We start from the raw sequence: 24,730 nt of genomic DNA, 5'->3' as shown, positions 1-24,730 counted from the left end.
TATGGGGGGGGGGTGTAATGAATACCCAAAATGGTCATTTTATTTAGTCCTCTTGTGAGTAAAAGTTGAATTTATAAGATTACAGCAGGGCTGGGCATGGTGGTGCACAGTTGTAATCCCAGCATTTAGGAGGTGAGTCACTGAGTTTCAGGCCAGCCTTAGCTACATGGTGAGTTCAAGACCAGCCTGAATTACATAGCAAAGGCCTGTCTGAATCCCCCAAATAATAATAATAAAATAAAATCACAGCAATATACCTCAATAAATAATATCTCAGTAAAGTACTGTGCAAATTCTGATCAGTTACTGAAAACACAAATTAAGCCTGGATTAATGTTCAATCTCCTCTCAAATTAATGAGAACTTTTAAAGAGATGTTCTAGTGAATAATAAGACTGATATGTATGTAAACACTGCAGAATAGGACTAACAATACCTCGTGTTAGATTCATCCTCAATTATATAGAATCATTTACTTTTTGATGAATTAGCTTGAAACCCTGCACAGAGCACATTTATGATTGGTGAATTTAAGACCATCTCTGTTGGTTTAAAAAAGAGTAACTTATTTCTCCAGTTAATTGCCTTTAAAATATTAATTCCCAAATCACATTTCTTTCCTTGGAGCTAAATACATAGAACATCAAGTAGAGAACCTCCTGTAAAGGAGCATTCCTCCTCTCATACTTGGTGTTGAGTCTTCTCACTATCCACACTTTACTATCCTAGTGGCCACTTAAGATTTCTATTGTCCCCTCTGAAAACACCTTCTAGTTCTTTGAGTACAATTCTTTGTTTGCTACATTAACCACTTTTCCTACTACTTTGAGTTTCTAAACAGTTTCAAAAAGAGTTTAGCAGAGACCACAGAGAAAGAAATATTGTGCCTGGCTCATTTCAGAAATCCACAGTAAGCTCCAACCCCACCATTACCACCGCTCTAGGAAGAGTGATACCAATTTGTTACCTGTGAAGCCCTGCAAATCCTCTGTGGCATTCCCTTTGTTGCAGGCTGGACCTTGTCCCTCATTAGAGACTGAGCAACTTTGCCCACCTGCACATTTCAACATCTTGATAGGCACCATCTACTCTGCAAGGTAGACGAGGCTGACACACCTGTCCCATTTTATACTTGGGAACTGAAGACAATACATGCAACTTCCGAAGAAATTGCAAAGGGCTGGGCCATCCACTCTTTCTCCTGAGACAATGTTTCTCCACCTCCTCTACATGTTATCATGCTGGGAGCTTTCCTGAAACATTAATGGCTCATCACCAAACCAGACACAACTGCCATCCCAGACCGGTTAATGTCAAGGACAGCAGCTTGTCATCTGCAAGTTTTCAGAGCTCCCTGCGTGATTCAAAACACAGCATTGAGAATCAATGTTCTACTGCTGTATGTGTTTCAAAGGCCACCACTGGCATGGGACCACAGTGTAGAGTTGTAAATGTCAGTTGCAACACGGATGGGGACACAGTTGAACCAAGTATGTTCTCAGATGTGGCCAAAACAAACATGATTCAACACAACACAAAATGAAAAACATATACTTATGCAAATTAAAAGGCCACGTTCAACATATACATATTTATACACAGTGCTGTGTACCTGCATACCATGCTTTTTCTGATGTCTTTTCCTCAAAAAGAGCAAATTTCCAAACAAATAACTATACATGACCATATGTGTCCCAAATGTCAGAAAGCAAAGCTAAGGAAATTCTTTCCAATATCTGTGAGTAATTTTGCACAAGACATCATTGCTCTGAGGTATTCATCTTCAAGAAGAAAGATCAGAGTAGAACAAGAGAACATTCCAAAGCAGTAACAGTTTCTCTTCCATTAAGCGTGATCTGAAATGCACTAATTTTTTCCAGAGGGAACTTCACTAGTAACACTTTATTCATGAGCCCAACCAGGACTTCGTTTACTGGCAGCCTGTGCCTAAACGAACCCTCCTAAAATGAGGAATTCCAAGTCCAAGAATCGGTTTCCTGTTAAACGGGGATCTCATAGCCAGTCTTGCGGCTGCCCGTCATCACCGAAAGAAATCGTAAGGACAGTCAGTGTCCCCGAAGACTGTGAATATTATTACTTAACATTCTAGGACTTAAAAGAACACAAATACAACCTTCATCCACACGTGTAACAAATTAGGGTTGTGAAAAACGTTACCACTTTTATAATACCCTCAAAATCAAATATGGCCAGGGCAGGAATTTTACCCAACTCAGTCTACAGGGCATGAGTCAAAGGCACCTGACAGGGTCTTGAGTGCCCAACTTAAAGCTCTCTTATGAGTGAAACTTCATATAACAAAACCACTCACCTTAATTTCCCTTCTCTTTCCCTCTAAACATCCTGCTAGCTCCGCCAAAGGACGGGCTCCCAGTGGGTTTTGGGTGTCTCTGTTTCTCCCAAAAGAAAAACTAATGGTCAAGTGGGTCTAAGTTTTAAATTGGTATAAAAAACTTAAAACACACTGTATTAAGAAAAAATGCAAACTGGAACGCTCTTGAAAATGGCGATGTATTTAACACACATCTTAGGACTCAGGCTTCGGCTACAATGAGTTCTTAAATTGTGTGGAGGTTTGAAGCTTAGCTTCACTCAGCAGGATGGACGCCACCTTCTCCAGCTTCTTCCTACCACATATTCCAAGCCTTGCAACACGTGAGCCTGTGAAGGCACAGCTGGAGGCACCCTAGATTGCTCCCCACCTGAAGCCTTTCAAAGCCACAAGTCCACTATCTGAGCCAACACTCACAGCCAGAGATGGATGAAAAGCAGCTCACAACAGCAGGTGCACCAGAGCCAGGAGTGCAGGACGGGTTGGTAAGGCTTTCCCTGCATCATGACCAGGCAATGAAGAATGTCTTAGAGCTCTTGAAACACATGACCAGAGGGTCACATTTCTACTCCAACTTGTGTACTGCTCTAGTTCTAAAGCAGATTTTTCTCTAAATAATCTTCTTTTATTAGGGGATAAGGTTAAAAGTTAAAGCTAAATAGGCTTCTAGGCAAACTGAAAAATAACTCAAGCTGTCCCAGAAAGTCTGTGGCTAATTTAATAACATCCGCCAACCAATGAGGTCACACTGTGGGAACACAGTCCCACCCGACACTTAAATAAATAAAATCATGGCCGGCTGTGGGTGCCAAGTCACAGCAAAGAAATGAGAGGACAGTGCCTCACCCACTGAGGACACCAGCCAGGTCAAGAAAATTGAACTTCTGAGTTTATTGTGGTTAACCTGATTCTATCCAGATCTTTTTTCCCGGTACTGAAAATGTGTGCCTAACTAATTAATTGTAACTCTATGCATCCTGTGCTTCTCCCTCTGTATTTTTCACACTGGTATCAGTGTGAAGCCCTTCTCTATCACTTCTGCTCTAGGGAAAAGCTAAGGAGGTGGCAAACTGCACAACTCAAAAGATTCATGTGGTAACACAAATGCCTGCTCTTGCACTGGGGATGGGCGGGGAGGGAGAAGAAGGTATTTTAAGTAGACAAATAAGAATGAAAAACTGTATTCTGACCCCTCTTAAATCAGTTCCTCCAAAATGACAGCACAGTGGGCTTCTAGAGCATCTTCTTTTAAAAAAGAAAGTACAGAGGGGAAAAATACAAAAAACTCAAAATTTCTATAGTCAAAAGTAAGTTGTAACTTCCATTTCCATTTCAGCAAACAGAAGAGTACACAACAGCTACTATTTTCACTGTCTTTTCTTGTATAATTAAGTCTTTTTAGTCCTTACTGGCACTACAAATTTTTTATGTAATTATGAAGCATGTACAGTCTATATGTAATATAATGTGCACAGTTTAAAGATTTCTCTAAAGCTCTTTATTTTGAAACAAGTTCAGTGACTTCTTGCCCAGAAAACGTGCCCATTTCGTATCACTTAGCCTCCTTCTCGTGGGTTTTACCTTCCCCCTGTGAGTTTCCACCCTCAGTTTCTCCTCCTGGATTCAGAGGAGTCTGGTGAATGACTGCACCCCAGGCCCTTCTCGGGACTCTCATCCTCATGCTTATTCTTACAAACCACCACAGTCTTCACAACCGTGACTCTCCTTCACCCCTGACCACTCTAGTGTAACAGAAGAGGGAACCAGTCTCCCCAGTTCTTCATTTTCCTTTGTCCCCCTCAGCGTGGCTTGGGGTACACTGTCTCCCATCAACTCTTCTCCCGCACTCATCCTGAGAGGAGCAGAGTGACTCTGCATCCTCAGTGGCTGGCGTGCAGTGTCTGCTGGCCTGTTACTGACACAGGCCACAGCAACCTCCTGTACCTGATGACCATGTGCTATGAGACGTGGTCACCCCTGATTTGGATCCACAATCGCCACGGCACATTCTCTGATTTATAGTTCCAGGAGCAATGATAGATTGACCCATTTCTCTTGTACCTTGTCTCCCCTGTGACTGATGTACTGTACTTGCCAAACGGCTTGCTGAGCCAAGGGGCAGGAAAGGTTTCATCTCTGGCCATAGAAGAGATGCCGGGCTCCACTAGGGCTTACGCCTTTGACCAGGGTTTCATTAGCTCTGAGAACCAACCAGCCACAGCCACATCATGACAAGGGTCCTTACTATGTACGGAAACACTTTATTCCAAAGGTAAACAAAAGCCACCACAGCACAAAACAACTGTGTCAAGACAGACAAATTGATTGGCACACCAAGTACATAGTAAACTTGAGATCCATCATCCTCCTTGATTTCCACAATATGTTGTAGGATGAAGTTCCCCAGCCCCACTTCCCACAGCCCTTCCATGTTAGCACTTACAGGGGCAAAACACTTTTAGGGACCCTGACTCACCCTTAAAGCATCCATCAACAAGAAGATAAACATAGTTCTTATTTCCACAAAAATTCAGAGAGCCTACAAACTTTCCTCTCTGAACACCACAACACAAGTTCCCCTCACAGATGGACAGAAATACATCACAGGGCGGGAGGCATAGGAAAATAAATAAAAATAAATTGTATTTACCTTCTTCTGTTTCATGCCACACGATCCCTTCCAAATTCACACTGGTCCCAGGTTCACAGGGCCCAAGACACTCGGGCTCTGTCACTACTCCAACTTCACACGTATTGACACCCACAGAACGAGTCCGAACCAAAAGCTGCTCAACAGGCGCTGCAATATTGGATGAAGATGGGGGAAAGTAGGAGGGTAGAATCTGAGGCGCGAGACTGCTGGAAATCGGAGGTGGTGGTGCCGGCACTGTAAACAGGGGATCAACCTGAAAGACAGACAGGCTTACTGCAGTGGTGCTGCAATCCACACGTTCCTTGCAATGCAATCTGCTTAAATGGCTTCTAGAATACATCATCATTCCAAAATCCATTTGCAATTATAAGACGCTTTGAGCATTTTATGGTGCCCAAACTTAAAGTAGATTAGCATGAGCATTTTGTTTTTTCATGCGAAACAAGGCAAATATAAGAGCACTATCGATAACAGATAGGACTTCAGTGGTTTTCTAAATTCACCAATGGACAAACCTTTAGTATCAGTGGATGTGAATGAAAAATGCTTTGGAAATTTTAAAGTATATGTGATTTGCAATGAAATCTTATTTTCAAATCTGTAACATTTCCAAAGGAGAAAGTCTAATAAATACCAGTAAACAATAATATTTGTACCACTGGACATTTAAGTACAGGATATGGACTAAAATTGTTTTCATAAATCACTATTAAAATACATTAACAGTTTCTGCAGATTATATAAAATATGTAACTTGATTACACACACTGAAACACACAAACTGGATATCATTAGCATGTATTAAGAATTAATTCCTAATTAAATGTTGTTGCAAAGTTTAGCAAAATTCATATAAGAGAAGTAAATGCATTGCCCAACATCAGCAGAACACGAGTTTCTCCAATACACAAATCCTTTAGTGGTTCAACTTGCCAAGATCCCTGATTAAAGCTCAGCAACTCTCTCTCTAATTCTAGAAAATAGAAACAACATCCCTGTCTCTAACTCCACAAAACAGAAACAATAGCTTGGCTGAAGTGCTCATGGGGCAATGATAGCTCCTTTGCACCCCACCCTCAGGAGGATAGTAAAGGAGTACTTCACAAGGCCAGACATTTGCACAGAAGGAAACCAAAGCCTGTGCTCACACTAAAACACAGGTCACCAACCAGCCTACTCAGCCATTTGGCCCACTGACCAACTCTGAGGAGGGCTGCTACAGAACAGTTTCGACTCTGCTACACTCAGGTTGCCAGTGGTGAAAAGCCACACAAACACATCTCTACCAGCACCCCAGCTTATCTACATCTTTCTGTCGAACATAGTCATTGCTGCATACAAGTGACCAAACCTCACAGCTGGGTTAAGAAATTGTAAATATTAAGGACATACAGAAGGTCATTCTCCCCCATTGTTCATATATCACTAGTTATCCTTTACAAGTTATCATTTGTAGCTACTGTACTGCAGGTGTAATATTATAGTTTTTGTTGCTTAAAAAAAAAATTCCAGCAAATCAAGGGAAGGAGTGTGCTTCTGGGTCAACAGCCAAAGCAGTCATCTGTGTGGTCTCCTTGCACAAATGACTGCAGGAACTACTTCTACAGTTTGCATTTTGCCAAAATGATACACTGACGTTCACTTGCCTGAGTGATCCAAGATGCAATACAACAGCCCTTCATCCATCTGCATGTTAAAGAAACTTAATTTCCTGCTGGGGAAGCTGCCATAAAACTTCCTTTTGCTCCATGCTTTTTACTGTTCTGCATTCTTGATCACAGAGCCCAAGAAAGAAAAGCACTGAGCAGCCTGACCCCCAGATCTGGTGATTTATGCTTTCATGTAAATGCAGCTCAGTGTGGATCAAAGTTCACATTGACAGTTAAGATTTTAAAACAGGGCTAACACATGGAAGAAGCAGTGCTCTAGGAAAGGGAATTTCAACAGAGAAAAAAAGGTAGTGCTACCTTGTAATCTTTATCACAACCAAAAAGCTGTGTCAGATTACAATCATTTGCTTAATTTTTTTAAAAATTATGAATCAGTTACTTCTGTACTTTCTGTGCATTCTTCCCAATAAAATTCTCATTTTATTTTTTTTTTTAATTCTTCATTTCCTAGTTAGTTGTAAACTGACTAAAATTAAACGGTATCCATATAAACCAAAAGGACAAAATGGAAAAATAATTGTGAAAATATTCTTTACCTTGCCTGATCAGGAGCCAATATTAACATGAAGACAACAAATTTAGCTTCTACTGGACATACAGGAAACCAAAATAAAATCGCACAGGTGAGTAGTTTTGGAAAGCATCAATTCTTGTTCTTGCAATAAGCTTACAAGGGAACAGTGAATGCCCCAGGAGTTATTGGAGTGAAAGATACTAGGATTTGTGACCATAGAGAGTCACTTAACCTCTCTGAGGGCCATTTTCATCAGCTGGAAAGGTATTTTCAACCTTTTAATACTGATGATAACGTCTACCATGCCAGTTTCTAGACTAAATCCTTATTTCAATATACCTCCATTTATGAACATATTTGGATATAGATACACTCACTCATACTATTTAGAATATTTCTGTAATTCCAAAGATCTCTTTCTTCCTCCACTTTCTCCTTTTTTTTTTTTTTTTTTTTTTAGCTGAACCTAGGGTCTTGAATCAGCTAAGCCCACACACTATCATTAAGACATCAAATTTGTGTAGAACATGGGTGACTGTAGGAGACAAGTCACAGTACCCCAGGCCTATGAACAAGTTAACTGTGTTTATTTCCATGAACATCATCTAAATGTAACAAGAGAACATTCACCAATATTATCATGCAAAGAATCATGGAGCCCCATCCAACGTGTTTTAAAATGAGAAAGCTAAGATTCGGAAAAGTTGACTACAAATATTAACTGAATCATAAATAGTACCACAAAGTGATCCTAGCCTCAAAGCCTTAAACTGGATAGGCAATACAATCTTAAAGATTCAAATCTTTTATTTATACAAGTGAATCTTTCCCTTAGTTTTTCTACAGTATGAACTTTGTCATGCAGTGCAAAGCTGTCATTCTCAGCGGTCCTGAGATCAGCACTACCAGTAAAAGAAAAGGAAACGCTTGCCTTCACCTCTCAACACATTCTCTTCCCGCAAGGTTTCAGGAACGAGGGGAGACATCAAATGTCAAGAGGGGTTGGAGTCACTGGGAGGAATCAGAGGTGTTTTCTTTGCCAAGTATGCTACTTTTAAAAACATATTTTTTGGGGGCTGGGGATTTAGCTCAGCGGCATAAGCACCTGCCTTACAAGCAGGCAGTCGTGAGTTCGATCCCCGGTACCGATAAAAAGGAAAAAGACAAAAAAAAAAAAAAAAAAAAAAAAAAAAACATATTTTTTTAAACCAATATTTAAAACATTAGAGAAGAGTCTGAATTTTCATTAGCTCTTAAAATAGTAACTGGGGAAGGTGCTGCTCTGAGCCTGCACTTCTCAGGCAGCAGTTCCCATTTGACCTGCCCATGCAGGCAGTTTGAGTTTGTGAATGGCCTTTTCCAGAGTCAACCACAGAATGGTCTATGTAGGTCACTTACCCCAGTCTACTCATTCTAGAGAAAACTGTGGCTCATATTTGTGCAGGAACAGTAAGTTATCACTAGTAGCAGCTCAGGTGAGCATAAAAGAGTACACTATCAAGTAGATAATTTATAAGAGTTTAACATATACTGAGAGACAAAAGATGGTAAAAGAGAAATAATTCAAAGAATGTGGCCACTGCTTTCTGCCAGGTAATGCCCCAGTGGAAGATGTTCTCCCTAAAGCGTTTCACTTCTCTTATGTATCTCATTGTCACACATGAAGCCACATATACCATATGCAAAGCAGGATTTTAAAGGATACTCAGCAGTTATTTTCGCCTTATAGAAAAGATTACTCCATTGAACCCTGATTTCTCAGGTCACTGATCTGAGCACTGAACCACAATCTCTTCAACCAGTGAAGCTTGTTAGGGCAGAGCGGGGCTTATCAGTTTCCACAGCACTTCTTCTGGTGAAAAGGCAACATAGTGTTACAGTTTGGATCTGAAATGTCCTGCAGAGGATTGTGTGCCAAGGGCTTGGTCCCCAGGGCATCCGGGTTCAGAGATGTGGTTCTGCGGAAAGGCTGGATCAGGAGGGTTCTGACCTTATCAATGGGCCAACCCACTAACAGGTCCATAATTTGATGGGTTATTGGAAAGAAAGGGCTATTAGAAGGTGGGACCTACTGGGCACCCTTTCCTGGGGTCATGTCGGGCAGCAAAATGGTGTCTGCCAGCTGGGTTGTTCAGGTAGCCAAACCACATACACCATTAATAAGGTTCCCTGACAGAAGAGACAATCCTACACCCAGTGTATCAGAAGCTTTGAAATCAGCAGGGATCCCATCTCACTCTACTGTGATTTCACAGCATTCTAAGGGGTGTCAGGCACCAGAGCTGCTGATGCATCCAGGTCCACCAGACACTGCAGAAATAATAAAAAGTGCTGCCTCAGAAATACAGAAGGAAACCAGTATCTCAAAAGGAAATGGAGCTTATTCAGTGTGGAGGTCCAGAATAATGATTGTGCCTGCTATTTGTCATCAGACAAAAGAATTATCTTTATAGTGAAGGACTTCCAAAATGACATGAAAAATTGCATTTGAAACAACTTTAATAAACATTCTTCACAAAGAAAAAAATACATAGAAAATTTAGATGAATACATGGATCTTTCTAATTTATGTATCTTGGTCAGCTTCTCTACAAGCTTACCTAATCGGTTATATATTTTATATTTATTAAAGTATACTTTTGGAAGTGTTAGCCTATTAACTTACTCTTGACTTTCAAGTAATACCAGGGACAAACTTGGAAAAGCACACAATGTCTACTAAACTAGATTTCCTATGATCTCATTTTTCTTTCTGATTCTGTTTAGAAATATTTTTTAAAAAGCTTTCTAGATACAATTACTGCATTAAGGAAGTAGTTTTCCTCATATTAGAAAAGGGTCAGTTAAATAATGTCCATGTTATTCTTAATTCTGTACCGTCTTTTGATTCACAAGGTTGCTGGAGTAAAGTGGCTTAACTATATCCTACTGTAAATGGTAAGGATATAACCAGATGGCAACCTCAGAGACAATTCAAAAAAAATGCCTTTGTAACCTTTATTCAGAAACAAAATCAATATAAAGTAGAAAATAAGAGATCAAAATGAGTATAGACAGGAATTAATATTTCACTAGAGGAAAAAAAGGACTGGGTTCTGGGTGATGTATCTACAATGGTTGATCAAAATATACAATGCATATTCAAAGTTTTAAAACTTATTACAAAAAACACAGTAACATTCTTTCTCAAAATACTCTCCTTCCTTTTCATACATACTTATTCTATGGTTCTTGTCACTTTTGGAGGTAGTTCTTGAAGTCCTCTTTTATGAATGTGTTTACAATGCATAATCAAAAAGTACAGTGAATGCTACGGGTAAGTGCTAGCTAAAGCAAAGGCAGGCTTATAAAAACATTACGATGTGTTCTCATCCATCAGGATCTGGCACCATGTGACATCTGTCTCTTCCCCTAAGTCACAATGACCATTAAAAAATAAATGTTTAAAAAAATAAAACAACCAAAAATAGTAAATGTTTTGAATGAATTCAGGATATTGATGCAGCGGCAACTTATGAAAGGACTCAGAACTACCTCAGGAAGTGCTAAGCATGATGGGATCAGTGTGGTTCAAGGGAGAGGAAATATTTTGAGGGGAATTCATGGGAATGTGTCTCTTTAAATATTCACTATTTTGTGACCATACTTCATTTTATCTTGTCCTCAGCCCCTTACTCCACCCCTCTAGCCTGCCGGCCACATGGTGAGAACCTCCGATAAGTGACATGCTCTCTCTACCAAGATCTTGTGTGTCACCACTGTGCCCAAAACCAAGGAGCTGAGAGAGCATGGACTGAAACCTCTGAACTGCAGGTCAAACTAAAAGTATCTTTTTAGTTGTTTATCTAAAGTATTTGTCAAATTCTATTGGAGCCACAAAAAGTAACATGAATACTTAAGATGTGAGCCTGGGATTCTGTGTGAAGACAGCCTGGGTTTCAAATCCTGGTTATAACAGTCCTTGCACGTCACTGGGTTTCTCTAAGTCTCCGTGACTGTATCTAAGAAGTGGAATTGATAATAACAACTACCCGCACCATTTTATAGTGCAGTCTCCATGAAGTAATTCACACAATGTGAATGCGCAGCAAGCTGCACAGCTTGCTAAACACTGACTTTGTATATTAAAACAAAGTCCCTTGTCTGACATTACAGTTCCCTCACCCCACACAGAACCCTATAGAGCTCCTTTTTACATCCTACTATATTTAACATAACTCTATAATCCCTTCCAAATGCATGGTTAAGTGCAGCTGAAGTGTGTTAAAAGTATAAGAAAAAAGGGCTTAACCTAGAGAAGCTCAGCCTTGGGAAATACTGCTTCTTTCACACAAGGGCAACAGGCAGCAGTCAACTATCTTAATCCATCCCCACTTTACAGGTTTATAGCAATGGTGGGATCATTACAGAGGTCCTGATGAGTCCTAAACTACCTCAAATTCTCCTTTAGATGCACCTCTTTTTCATGTACTGCCTTCCCCAAGTCTACTCCTAGTCACCTAAACTCCATCATGCATGCAAACCTAATAATTAACCACTGAACACGCCTGTTTGCCAGGCATGGAGCAACCTGCTAGTATTACAGTGGGCCTAAACCAGCCAGATCCCTGTCTCCATAGACTGACTAGTTAGTGGGCAAGGCTGCACCACTAATCAAATAATCACCCCTATACAATAAACCTTCAACTATAATCACAGACCCATATCCAAGGTACTGTCCAGGGTGGTGTGCATGCAAAACACCTCTAGTTATGTAACCTCAGGCAAGCCAATTGATCTCTCTGGGAGTCTGCCCTCATGTATAAAATAGAAATAGCACCTAGCTAATGTGACTGCTCTATGAGATCATACAAAAGAAAAAAAAAAAAATAGCTTAGGGTCTAGTTCACAGGAGCACTCAATAACCAGGAGATATCTCTACCTTCAGTGTTATTATCATTATTACAAATATATTTCAGACCTAAAATCTATAGGTGATTTAGCCTCATAGAGCCAAGTGTTAGCTAGTACTTGATACATTCAAGAGAGTCAATTATGAATAAGTTTCTGGGAAGGGGAGGAACTCTAATATAGTTCTAATCAGATATTCCTCATTTAAAAATCAGTGGGGGATTACTGGTCTAATAGTACTAATAACTAGAATAAAAAAGCAAAATAAAGAACTAGCAGGCTTTAGCAATGGCTCCTTTCACAGAGTTCTTTTTTGTCATCTTGATGGGACACTGATGTAACCTATTACAGCCCAAAAGAGGAAAGCAGGAAAGCAGCCATCTCCAGTAGGGGTGAAAAAAAAAAAAAAAAAAACACGCCCATAAGTCTAACAGCTGGTGGTGGCAGCCTGTCAAACTGAGGAAAGTTAATGTCAAGAACAGACTCGCGGCAGTCTCTCACTGTTGTTTTTGCATGATTATTCCCAGGTGTTGGTGCATGCTGAGCAGTAGCCTGGCTATTTATCACGCCAGAGAGTCTAAGAGCTTGGGAGGAGGGAGCAGGGAGGGCCCAGGGAGGCAAGGGAGAAAAGGTTATTCACACAGACAGCAATACTTAGTGTATGTAATCAGAGAGCTGGAGGAAAAAAGTCTGCAGAGGTCCTGGCAATATTTTCTCTTTTCACCTTATTTCAAGGGCTTTCTGAGTGCTGATTAGCAAAAAAGCTTCCAAAGCTACAGTGTGGTGGTGGCAGCTTCTCATCACTAAAGCAAAAAACTGACAACCCAGTGTCTGCAGGACAGGGCTGGGGAACACCCGAGTGGGCACTCCTGTTCCACCAGGATTCAACAAAAACATTGAGGTGGTCTGCTGCCTGAGAGCTAGTGCTTCCTTGGGGAAGGGGCAGGGCCGGCCTAGGGCTGCAAATAAGTGAGTCTCGGAATGCAAGGACTCCCAGATACCCTGACAAGGAAGACTGCCCCCGGTTTCGTCCATCTATTGCCACAAATCACCACACTAACCCTGCTACTGATCCCTCCCTCAATCCAGGATTCTCAGAGTGCCAACCAGTGGAGAAAGGGTCAGTACCAATACTTTTACATTCTTATGAGCATGCTGGGACATGCTTACTTTAATGTTCATGTTTTCTCTGTGTCCTAGTAGTTGGCTGTCTTATGCGACTGCTCACAGTCACTTCTTATTTAAAAAGCATTAGATAGAGCCTGTACTACCAGAGGGAAATCACAGTTCTTTAGAGATGACCACAACCGTGGTCCCTACTCAGCATCTGCCTAACATCACTACTTAGTAAACAAACAAACAAAAAAGAAAACAAATAAAACCTTCCTTAGGCACTGATCCTTTCTCCCAAATTCATTAAGTATAAATTCTCATCCCTGACAGACAAACCTAGAACACCTGTGCCTTTGATCATATCTAATTCTTCCTCTCCTAAACATGATGGTGGACTTGTTCCCAATGATATCAAAGCAATTTAGGTATTCCAGTTTACTATGCAAATAACATGGGCAATTTCTCACTAAATGGCTAAGGTACCAAGCTGAGGCAGGATTAGACTGGCCATGCCCTCCCATGCTCTTCACAACACTATAAAGAAAGAATGTTACAGATGAGAAGGGAGCTTGGGAAGTTATATAACTTGACAGGTCCTTTAGGGTGGGTGGCCAAGCCAAAATTTGAACCCATTATTGGTCTAACATCAAAGGCAACTCTCAAATTTTAAGCAGAACACAATATACAAAGAAAACTGCCTCCAAAGCTAATTTCTGAACACTGGATGTCACACTCCTGAACTTTATTTTATTGTCCACTTTAAAATACCGCATCTGAAGAGTTCCAACTGCAATCAGAAACCTCCCTTCAAGGCACCACTGAAACCAAGGCTCAGATTTGGTTCTGTGGTTGTCATTGTTCTAAACCACTCCAAAAGCTATGACCATGTACACTGACTGCGAAGTACATCACTATTTACATTTTTTCCAGATTATTTTGTAAAAAGCTACCAGACGCTGAGCTACTGAAATGCTGATAAGCTCTCCAGCGGCCTGCTGGGTTGGACCTTGGCCTTGGGCCCCACAGAGCCAAGATGATGCTTCCATTCTGAGCCAGGACTCTGAAATCATAGAATGCCACCAGCCCAGTCTCTATGGGGCTGTTTAGGGAACAGAGTCGCTGACTGTTAGCGATAGCCTCTGAAGTGGCCATATGTACAGGTCACAAAGCAAAGGCACATATGGCCAAACACATACATAAAATCTGCTCCAAGCAACAGCAACTATTTTTAACTTTATCCTCTTGATAGTTTCCAAAGCACAGCAGAAGGTACTGAACATGTAAAGGCAGAGTGTAATTAAACTACCAGACTCAATTCCTTAAATTTTTTGCTTCAGAGCCAAAGTACATCTCTCCTAGAAGGCAGAGCAGACACAGGGCCTCCAGAAGAGGAGTCCTCCCCCAGAGCACATCAGTTGTCATACAGTTAGCTTCATTTGTGCTGTCTCAGGAATCCTGTCCCACTGCTGAGGCACAGACACTTAATCTGCTCTAAAAGCGCCACTGCTATCTTTCACTGCTCTGTGTTGGAGGTTCTTTAAATAGTAGCAGTACGTGATCAGTGTTTTCATATCTCACTCAAAGACTTCTCTGATTTCCTCTCATCTCATTTCCAAAGACACTTAAAACACTAAAATAATCCACAGAGAAAGGAAACAATATAAACATACTAGAAGCCTGTGCTCTTGGGTTAATCTTACTCTGTTTGTACGAAGCTGAATTTCTGAAAAGTTCCATACAAGTCCACTGCTATCAATTAGATCTTGTTCCCAATCCTGTCAGAGTGAAATTTTAAAAAGAGAGCTCAGTGGTAAACTCTGGAGACTGCTTCACAAGAAAGGATCTACAATAGCAGACAGATCAGTTTCAAATCACATGAATGATGCATGCACCTTGGTAGATAGTGACCAGTGATAAATACACTGCCTGTCTTTGTAAGGCTCCTAATTTCTTCCTGAAGTCAGGCTGAAATCTGGAAATGGTGAAGGTGACATGATTTTAGAAGGGCAGGGCAGAAAGAAAAGGAACGAGACGAGCTTGCTGGGAAAAATCCTGTTCTTTCTATTCCTTTAACTAAAGCAGTGCTTTTCTTTACCTTATATTTGGCAATATTACTTGAGACTGCAACTAAAATCTTGGGTATCTTAATTATAAACCCAATATATCCTGCTCATAACCAAATGAGTGACAAACGAGTGTCTGAGCCACACTGTGGGAGCTGGGGGTATCTTGGAAAACTTGCCTTTCCAAAGCCACGTAAGTGAATTTTCACTCCCTGCCCAGAATTCCCCCTTGGTACCATTCACTTTCCTCCCTGTAAAACTGCACACAAAAATCCAACAAGGCTCAGCATGCATTTATTGTTTTGTCCCTTTTCTCCTCCTACCTCCCAAATGCTGACCCTTAATATTGATCTATTTCAACAAATTAAGGAAACTTTTTAAATCTTATTAATTTTATTGAGCACAATTTGGTAAAACTATAGTTTATCACAGAGCCAAAATGATTAAAGAAAGAAATAAAATCATAACATCCACTCAGCATGGTGGTGCAGGCCAGTAATACCAGCACTCAGGAAGCTAAGGCAGGAGGATCCTAAGTTTGAGGCCAACCTGGGCTACAAATTGATTTCAAGACCAGCTTAAACTACATAGTGAAATCCTGTCTCAAAAGGACAAAAACAAAAAATCACAAAGTTCTACGACTCATTTTCATACATAGCTATATGTTATGTATGTGTACCATACAGTCAACGTGCCTGTGCTCAAGGACACTCTAAAGATACCTTCATTCTTATTAGTGCACTATCGAAGGGCAGAGGTGGGGTTTTTTTGTCTGATTTTGTGAAGCAGAGACAGTGAAATCTTCAGAGATGTTACCTCTCAGGGTCAGGAGCAAAAACACAAAATCATGGATTACTCTGTGAAAGTCTACCATGGAAGACTCATGCCCTCTATCAAATTTAGTACCATAACCCAAAATTTTAAAGTTTTTCGTGTGTGTTGGTTGGGGCAGTGGCTCAGTGGTAAATCAGTAGCCTGACATGTAGCAAGGCCTAAGTTCAGTTTCAACACCACACAAGAAACAAAAATATTCCTTTTTACAGTCCTACACACACGAAAAAATTGCTGCTCACAGATCCAGAATGATTTTCCCTTCTGAGAACAGAGAAAGTTTTAAAACCCAGTGGGTCACTCTCCAAAGAGAACCAGGCTATCTTTTATCAGTTTCTTAAATATCCTTTCAGAAATCACATCTCTCCGAAAACACTGAGGAAGCCAGCTATGATGCACACATCTGTAATCCTAGCCCTCAGGAGGACTGGCTGAGGCACTAAAACCACCCCGTTCAAAGCACCTGAGCTTCATAGCAAGTTCAAGGCCAGTCTGGATTACAGAGCAAGACCCCGTTTCAACTCCTCTCCCAAAACAAAAATCACCTAAGAACAGAGACAGAGGGAATCAGCTCTCATTTAGAGTCATCTATGTTACCTAAATGTTAACATGTATTTCTAATATCATTTAAATTATTATAATTTTTGATAGCGGTTTGAATTCACAAATCAATGCTTGCAAACCATGCACTTATGCCACTGGGCTAAATACCCAGTTTAAATTTATTTTTGAGACAGGAGGACTGTCACAAGTTTGAAGCCCACTTGGACATAGTGAATTCAGGCCAGTCCAAAGTCCATAGTGAGACTATGTCTCAGAAAACCAGTAGACAGATAGACAGATAGATAGATAGAATCTTTTTAAATAAAAGATGCTAAGCTATTCCATTTTAGAATAAAAGAAGGGGCTGGGGATTTAGCTCAGCGGCATAAGTGCCTGCTTTGCAAGCAGGCAGTCGTGAGTTCGAAACCCTGGTTCCCGATAAAAATGAAAACGACAAAAAAAAAAAAAAAAAGAATAAAAGTAAACAAATGCCAATGCTGAGGAAAAGGGCACATGATGGGAGATGATCATTTGGATCCTTATGCAAAGATCTTAAAATCAACACATAAGCCAGAGGAGGCAAGAGGACCCCATTTGTGTGATGAGGACCCGGTATTGAGCCCATACCCTCCCCTGTATAATGGTTGCTGATTAAAGTGCCTCACTGTTGAAGTCATCCTGTCATTAAACAAGTTTCTGCCAGGTGCTACTATGCATCACGTATTGCTCCTGCAGCCCTCTGGAGCAAGACTGGAAATGAATGGAAACTGTAGAGAAAGTATGGTCAGAGCCAAGGTGGTCAGTTAAGCCCAGGGCATTGTGGGAGCACTGGGGGGTGGGGTCCGGAATAGATTTGGCCTGGTAAAAGGATGGGAGGGGCAGGCAGAATTGAGCCCCTTTGTATACTGAATTCAGTTGGAGGTTGGCAGTTAGGGTGAGGTGAGGCTGAAGAATCAGCTCTCAAAGAAGCCCAAGCCAAGAATCTGAGGCTCACTGCAAAGTTAGAAGAAAGCAGTAGTGATTCTACAACAGGCATGGAGGAGATCAGGCATTTTATCTGGTAAAAAGCACAACAGAATCTGTGAGAAAACAGACAAGACAGAACAAAATTGGAAGGAGAATAGTAGTGAAGAAGCCATGATGGAACTCCAAGGAAGAGACAGCAGCCGCGGTGAGGATGGGAAGAAAAGGCTGAGTTTAGGAAGGCGGCAGAAGAAGATAAATGCAAAGATGAGCTCCAGGAGTCTGTTTCAGAGGAGAGTGTCTCCTACCCTGGGACGCGAGGCTCAGGCATAAGGTCACCCGTGGGGCACCATCTCCCAGGCAGAGGCCCTGCCTGGAACTCAAGGGAATGATCTAGACCAGCACAGAGACAAGTGATGAAGCCAGTGAAGTGCATGAGATAGCTCGAGGCAAATGAGGAGAGTGTTAAAAAAAAAGGGGGCAGAACTTGGTAGACCCCAACAAGGACGGAGAAGAATCAAGGGAGCAAGGGAGCGAGGTGGTGTGGCACAACCCCAGGATAAGGGCGCAAGCGCCCCAGGCCCAAACGAAAGGAGAGCAGGCCTCAGAGGGCTGGCGGCCACCAACACTGCGGAGAGATCAAGAGGAGACAGCCCAGGGCTTTGTCCCTACCCTCCACAGAAAAGCAAGGCTGCTCACTTTTCAAAGGCAGCCAGTGCCTAGCATTTCCCTTGATTCCCCCACAGGCAGCCCCACTGTGGCTGCACAGCAACCTGGAGCTATCTGTCTCAATCCTGGTGAACAAGGACGGCTCTGCACCAGGCTTCCGTTCATTTTTTCCCCATTAGATGAATACCAGAAACTACCTCTAGATGCCATGTCCCTTTACCATCTGTGTGTCACTGGCCATCTAGAAAACAATGAAGCCTTCAATTCAGAAGGCTGATTCACAAAGCCCATGTGGATCCTGAATAAGCTTTTTCAACTAACCCTCACATGCACAGGATCTTGGTCCCTCCTAGTGGCATCCAAGGTGTCAACCTTTTAATACTTGTTTAAAGCATCACACAGTTATGAAAATACATTAAAAATGTGCCCATTGTTGAAAAATCAAAACATGGGTTTGTTTCAGGGGAGATTAAAAAAAAAAAAACTTCAAACTATCTGGGAACAGATTTATGATTATTTATTGTTATTTAGAATCAAGTATATAACAAGATTTATTCGGGGAGAGCATGTTTTTGTTTTCCCTTTCTCTTCTACAAGCTGGTCCTAGGAGGAATCCTAGCTAGCCTAAGAATGACAAGGATCTCCCAGTATAAATATCTGTAAAATGGCATCAAGAGCATTTCCCTGAACAAGGTCACAGGAATATCTCAAGAATCAAATGAAACAGACTCTAAGAAAATAGTATCCAAACAATGTACACACATCAGACATGGTGGCACATGCTTACAACTGCCAGAGGCTGTGGCAGGAAGATCACAAGTTTCAGGCCAGGCTGGGCAACACATAGAGATCTTGCCTCAACCCAGAAAACAACCAGGGATGCAACTCAATGATACGCACACTTGGCTGTCACACAAGGCCATTGGTTCAGTTCCCAGGACTGCCAAACGTAAAAAGGGTGCACAAATGTAAATAAAACTGAGCCTTATTAGCCACACTTTCACGGTTACTAATTCATTTTATAAAGCTCCAAGGAACAAGGCCAGGGAAAGGGGCAGGAAGAGCAAATTCTCTTAGGATTCATCATTTCAGAACATTTACTTATTTTTACATGTATGTTTCACTTGAGAAATGACTTCAAATAGCTATAACAACTGAGGCTTATTAACGCCTCCTCTAAATGTCAGTCACAGAGAACAAAGAGGTTAGCTTTGAAATACACATGTGGTCATGACAGATTGCATACACAAACTGTTCGAACTTTCTTTCTTTCCAACCAGTAAGACAGCTGATATACTTTGATCCACATGAATCACATGATGGGGACATATGCTATATACTAATCTCAAACTATAAGCACCTATCCGTAACACCATCCCTTGGTACATGGAAATATTAATTTCTTTTACTGTTACTGTAATTTCCAGTCAGTTGATAAAACACCTGTGAACAGTTTCAGCATTACAGTAAGCTAAATTTAAAACAAGTTGATTTGAATCATGATTTAAATCATTGGCCAAAAAAACTGTTATCTTTTAAAATTAAATAATTCGTGCTTATTTTTGCTTTAATGGTAAAAATATTCTTTATAAAAACTCACGAATAGCTGGGTATGGTGGTGTACACCTGTAATGCCAGCACTCGAGAGGCTGAGACAAGAGGATCGTTGCAAGTTCAAGACCAGCCTGGGTTACAAAGTGAGCAGAAAGCCAGCTTGAACTGCATAGTGAGACCCTGTCTCAAAAAGACAAACAAAAGCCCTCCTGAATACATGCCTACATGGTGCTTTTTAAAAGAAAACATTACTTTTAAAAACTACTGAAAAAATATTTTAAAACATTTTTGTTACGTTCATTAATATTACCACCCAGACCTTACATATATGCATTTTTAATATACTCTATACTTCTTAATTTTTTTCTTTTTTACAATCTTTTTAGAAACTCTAATATAGTACTTGCTTTATATATCAAAACTAAATGAAGCATCTATTTAAATAACTGAAGGACTATCTTTTCTAGATCAATTATTTCTCTAGTATATTAAAATCTAATAACCTTGAAACTATATAAACTTCTCTGTAAAGCAACATTTTTAAAACACATTTTAAAAATCAGTTTCTTGGGGCTGGGGATTTAGCTCAGCGGCATAAACGCCTGCCTTGCAAGCAGGCAGTCATGAGTTCGATCCCTAGTACCAACAAAAACGAGAAAGACAAAAAAAAGAAAAAAGAAAAAAAAATCAGTTTCTCAGTCTGATGTAGTGCTGCAAGCTCATAATCTCAGTTACTTGGGAGTTTGAGCCAGCAGTCTTGCAAATTTGAGGCCAGCCAGCCTGGGCAAGTCAGCAAGATCCTGTTTCAAAATTTTAAAAAGGGCTGTGGATGTAGCTCAGTGGTAGAGAACCTGCTTAGGATATGCTCGTATGGCAAGCCCCTAGATTCACTCCCAGTGCCCCCACCACCAAAAGAAAAAAAATCAATTTCTAAAAGTAGAAACTCTTACTTGAAATTTAAAAAACTGGATTTAAAACTAGAGAAAGATTAACATTAGCAAAAAGGCTCTGAGCAGCTTTAGAAATATAAAATTTCAGAGAAGCACCCAACTGGCCTTAGAAATTTAGTCTTTTTTTGGTTTCTTCACTCTTGTACATGGCTTGAATCAATTCAAGGCCCCAGGAGTTTGTGGTCAAAAGAAAGTAAGTTCCCAGTCAAAGCGCACCGTGTACATGCAACACGCCACCTGTGCAGAGTACTGGCCAGATGGGGTATGCTGGGTGTGTCTGTGGGCAGCTAAGTATCCTCTCATGGGTGGAGAATGAAGGAGGACAATAAACGAGATTTCTGTGGCTGCTGCCTGTTCTAATAAAACCTTTCAGTTTCTTACTTCTATAAAAGAAAGTCACGCTTTGATGCATGGGTTGAGCACGTATTACAACCGAACCGTCAGTGTAGCCTCACAGTCTGAGATGGCTCACCCCAACCATGTCACAGTCTGGGTACAGCCCCACATTCTGAGAACTTCCTCCCCAAAGGTATCTGCCCTTTTAGAGTGGCACAGTCCCAAATGGCGTGCCTCCCTCTACTCATCCTGGAGTAAGCAACAAAGACAAAAATAAGACCTGCCATTCCAACCTGTATTTCCTCCCACTGAGAACAGGCAAGCACTGCCTGCTTATCATTCTCCAAATGCCTTGTTAGAGAACAAAACAAATTCTCTTTCACTTGTGTTACAGAGTCTAATATTTTGTCAAACAAAAATGAAAAATAAACCTAATCTAAGCTGTCATAGAATCATGAAATGCCTCTGGCAGTTCTATCAAAGTCTGCAGACATGTACAGACTCTTTGAAGAAATGAAACTGCAGTTTATCAAGTGTGATTTATAAGCAACACTGATTTAGCTGGTAGATAACACTGCTGTCTAATCATTAGTAGTCAGACAACAGCCATGTGAACACATCAATTATGGGCCACTGCCAAAAGCCCTTGAGATCTTGGAGATTAACAGCCAATCCTCTGTTTTACAAGCTCACATCAAAAAGAATATTAATAAGAGGAGGGGTAATGTGAAAGCCTGTCAGAGTAATTCAGCCACTAAAGCAAGCCCCCCCCACCCCCGCCCTTCTCTTCTCTGTTGAACTGGTCCAAGGAAAGAGCTGGCGTTTGCTACAAAGTGCAATGCTGCCAATTCCTTAGAAATGTTTTTCCCTAACATATGGGAACTTGCAAGGGTCTGTGAAACTGCTATTTGGTGAATAAAGACAGGCAAGCCTTTGCCATATCTCCTTTCTAATGCAAGAAGGTCAAAAAATGGAGTCATTTCTGAATTATTTTTAAATTTCCGTGCACAGTAGAAATATCCACTGGCTTCTTCTCTACTGTTCAAATCAGAAATCTTACAAAATCTCCCATGTATTTCATTTCTAATACTTCTGTCACCCACCAAATTTAACTGTAAATGAATAACAGTACTAGCACACACACTTAAGAATTTCTTCAAATTAACATGGTTTTTTTCCATTGTAGAACAAAATCCAAATCTGTACCGAGTACTTAAATTTCTTCTTTCCAACTGTCTCAAGACAGATAGATATAAATCCTACAGAGATTTGTGCAATTAGAATTAAACCAGTTATCACAATCCATATACATAGAATATTTGCAAAAATTGTGCCACAGCATTTATTTTTATATCAGTATTTAACACACTCACCAGTAAGAGAGCTACATTTTTTGTAAGTGATCAGATTAAAGCAACAGCTGGCAACTAACCATTTAGTGGGGTTCCAGCAGGCTCCCTAACATCTGAAAATACGCCATTATAAAATGTGTGGCCTGGGTTTCTCTGCCACTTACAGATTTGTTTACACTCATACTTGTAAAACCCTCTATTTTTATGAAGTGTTTTCCTATTATTTCGTTTGTTGTTCATCAAATCAAAACCAGCATGGGGTGGTGGGAAAAAACATTAGGGGAGGAAAGAGAGGCATGGGGTTTATATTGCTCCTTAGTAGTTAAGCTGTTTGGCCTCTAAGCAAGGCACTTAGTTCATGGACTTGTTGACAAGCAATTGTTAAATCAAAAATTCTGTACCTGGGGTCAAAGATGTTGTGGAGTCTGGGAAATCCTATAGGTACACAAGTGAAAGTTTGCATTTTTAAGCACTTTTCCTTCCTTCCTTTCTTTCTTTCCTTCCTTCCAAGACAAGAACTGACCTGGTGGTAAATTGCAGGGCAAGAGCTGTGCCGCCTTGACATGAGACTGCATATTTATAAGTGTTTGATGGACTCCAGCCACTGGCATTCACTCAAAACCTCAGTTTTTCTGACTGCAAACCAGAGCAATAATATACTGCCTTATGATGATCTTCGAAGGCTGTCATAAAAAGTAACAGGAGAGCTGTTTAGAGATACTTACACATAATACAAGGTGCTACTGAATTCAACAAACAATCCGTGGCCAGTTAGCCATTGTACCAAGATTAGAAATTATTGATAGCATTTTTTTACATTAGAAAGGAAATGATCTTCTAATAATAATTTATCTGGGAAACTAATGGGAAAAGGAGAGAAGTCTCAAAAAAACTATTCCCAGGCTTTGCTGGTGAGAGTTGGAAATTCATTCCAAAAGATGCTAGATTTCTCACTAATGGGTAACTCCTGTCATCTTTTATAATATATTTGATTATGAGATTTCTTTTCTTGACCTCCAGTCCAGCAAAAATACCTTACGTTAAAAAGATATACTTCTGGGAGGAAGACCTACAGAACCACAGCTGTGCTATGCTAACATCAGTATCAGAAATGGCTCAAGTAAAGCAGACTCTCACAATAAATACACACAGTTTCTATCTACTGAATGCATACTGCCGAGAGTATTTTCAGAAAAAGTACTTTAATAATATGTTCAGTTTAATGGCAATTTCAAGATAAAAATCAAAGTGCTTTAAGAACAGTTATTGTGGAGCCGAGGATATAGCTTAGCACCGTAAGCACCTGTCTGTCAAATGCAAGTCCTGGGTTCAATTCCTGGTACAAAAATACGAAACCAAACCAAAACAATTAACTATTAATGACAAATTAATCAAGGATGGCACATAAGAATCCTTGGAATAAGCTTTGCTTCCAGTTTTTTTCTTTTGTGTTTTTTAGTTTGTTTGCTTTGGGGATTTGTTGTTTTGGAGTTTTGCTGTTGATTTTTTGAGACAGGGTCTCACTCTGTATTCCATTAGACTGGCCCTTGTGTAGCCCAGGAAGGCCTTGAACTTATGGTGATTCTCTCATCTCAGCCTCCCCGAGTGCTGGGATTACAAGAACACTTTCAATTTTTATAAAATTTTGGCAGACTCTAAGTGTCAAATTCATGCCTGAGCTCCTCTGATCTTATCAAACTCCAAGTCTCTTGGTGAGCTGGATATTTTTTTTTTTTTTTTTCAAATTTGACTGTTGACTTGGTATAAATTATCCTCTAAAAACTTCCTTTCTTGCTTTTGAATAATGACTTTTTCTTTTTTGAAGAGTACTTTCCATTTTGGCCCTGAGGATTTCATGGGTAAAAAAGAAATCTACCAACAAACAAGATGCCATTGTGATCTGCTATTCTGACACAGCATAGCCCTTCTGGGGAAACCGTCTTAACATTATTGTTTAAAATTCAACAGACATGTTCTACCGGACTCTGGAAAGCAGAAGCAACATAACAGATGATACAGATGATAGTTCTTTAAAGAATTTTTAAATGTCAGGGCTGGGGATTTAGCTCAGCGGCATAAGTGCCTGCCTTGCAAGCACGTGGTCGTGAGTTCGATCCCTGGTACCAAAAAAAAAAAGAATTTTTAAATGTCATATAAATGTAAGACTGAAGAGAATGCAGATAATTCCCAAGTGTTTTTGCTTGTGATCTCGATCTAGAAAAATGATAAAATATGTGGACTCAGTAGGATCAGATTTTCGGCCCTCCTCTACTCTG

General features: G+C 40.5%; 1 protein-coding gene and 1 pseudogene across 3 annotated transcripts in view; one reads left to right on the top strand and one right to left on the bottom strand.

Moving 5' to 3' along the window:
• Positions 1-24,730, bottom strand: part of Znf608 (zinc finger protein 608) — a 111,742-nt gene that overhangs the window by 60,369 nt on the left and 26,643 nt on the right. For all 3 annotated transcript variants that reach the window (XM_063232434.1, XM_063232436.1, XM_063232435.1), the window contains exon 3: positions 5,004-5,259. In XM_063232434.1, the coding sequence (XP_063088504.1) occupies positions 5,004-5,259 (256 nt within the window). The remainder of the gene's footprint in view (positions 1-5,003; positions 5,260-24,730) is intronic.
• LOC100733353 (alpha-ketoglutarate dehydrogenase component 4-like) lies at positions 9,284-9,596 on the top strand (annotated as a pseudogene).

Source organism: Cavia porcellus, unplaced genomic scaffold (assembly GCF_034190915.1).
Source record: "Cavia porcellus strain 051 isolate PalLab524CR breed Dunkin Hartley unplaced genomic scaffold, mCavPor4.1 scaffold_21, whole genome shotgun sequence".
Classification (NCBI taxonomy): Eukaryota; Metazoa; Chordata; class Mammalia; order Rodentia; family Caviidae; genus Cavia; species Cavia porcellus.
The sequence above is the reverse complement of the archived record's forward strand: the minus strand, read 5'-3'. Positions and strand labels throughout refer to the sequence as shown.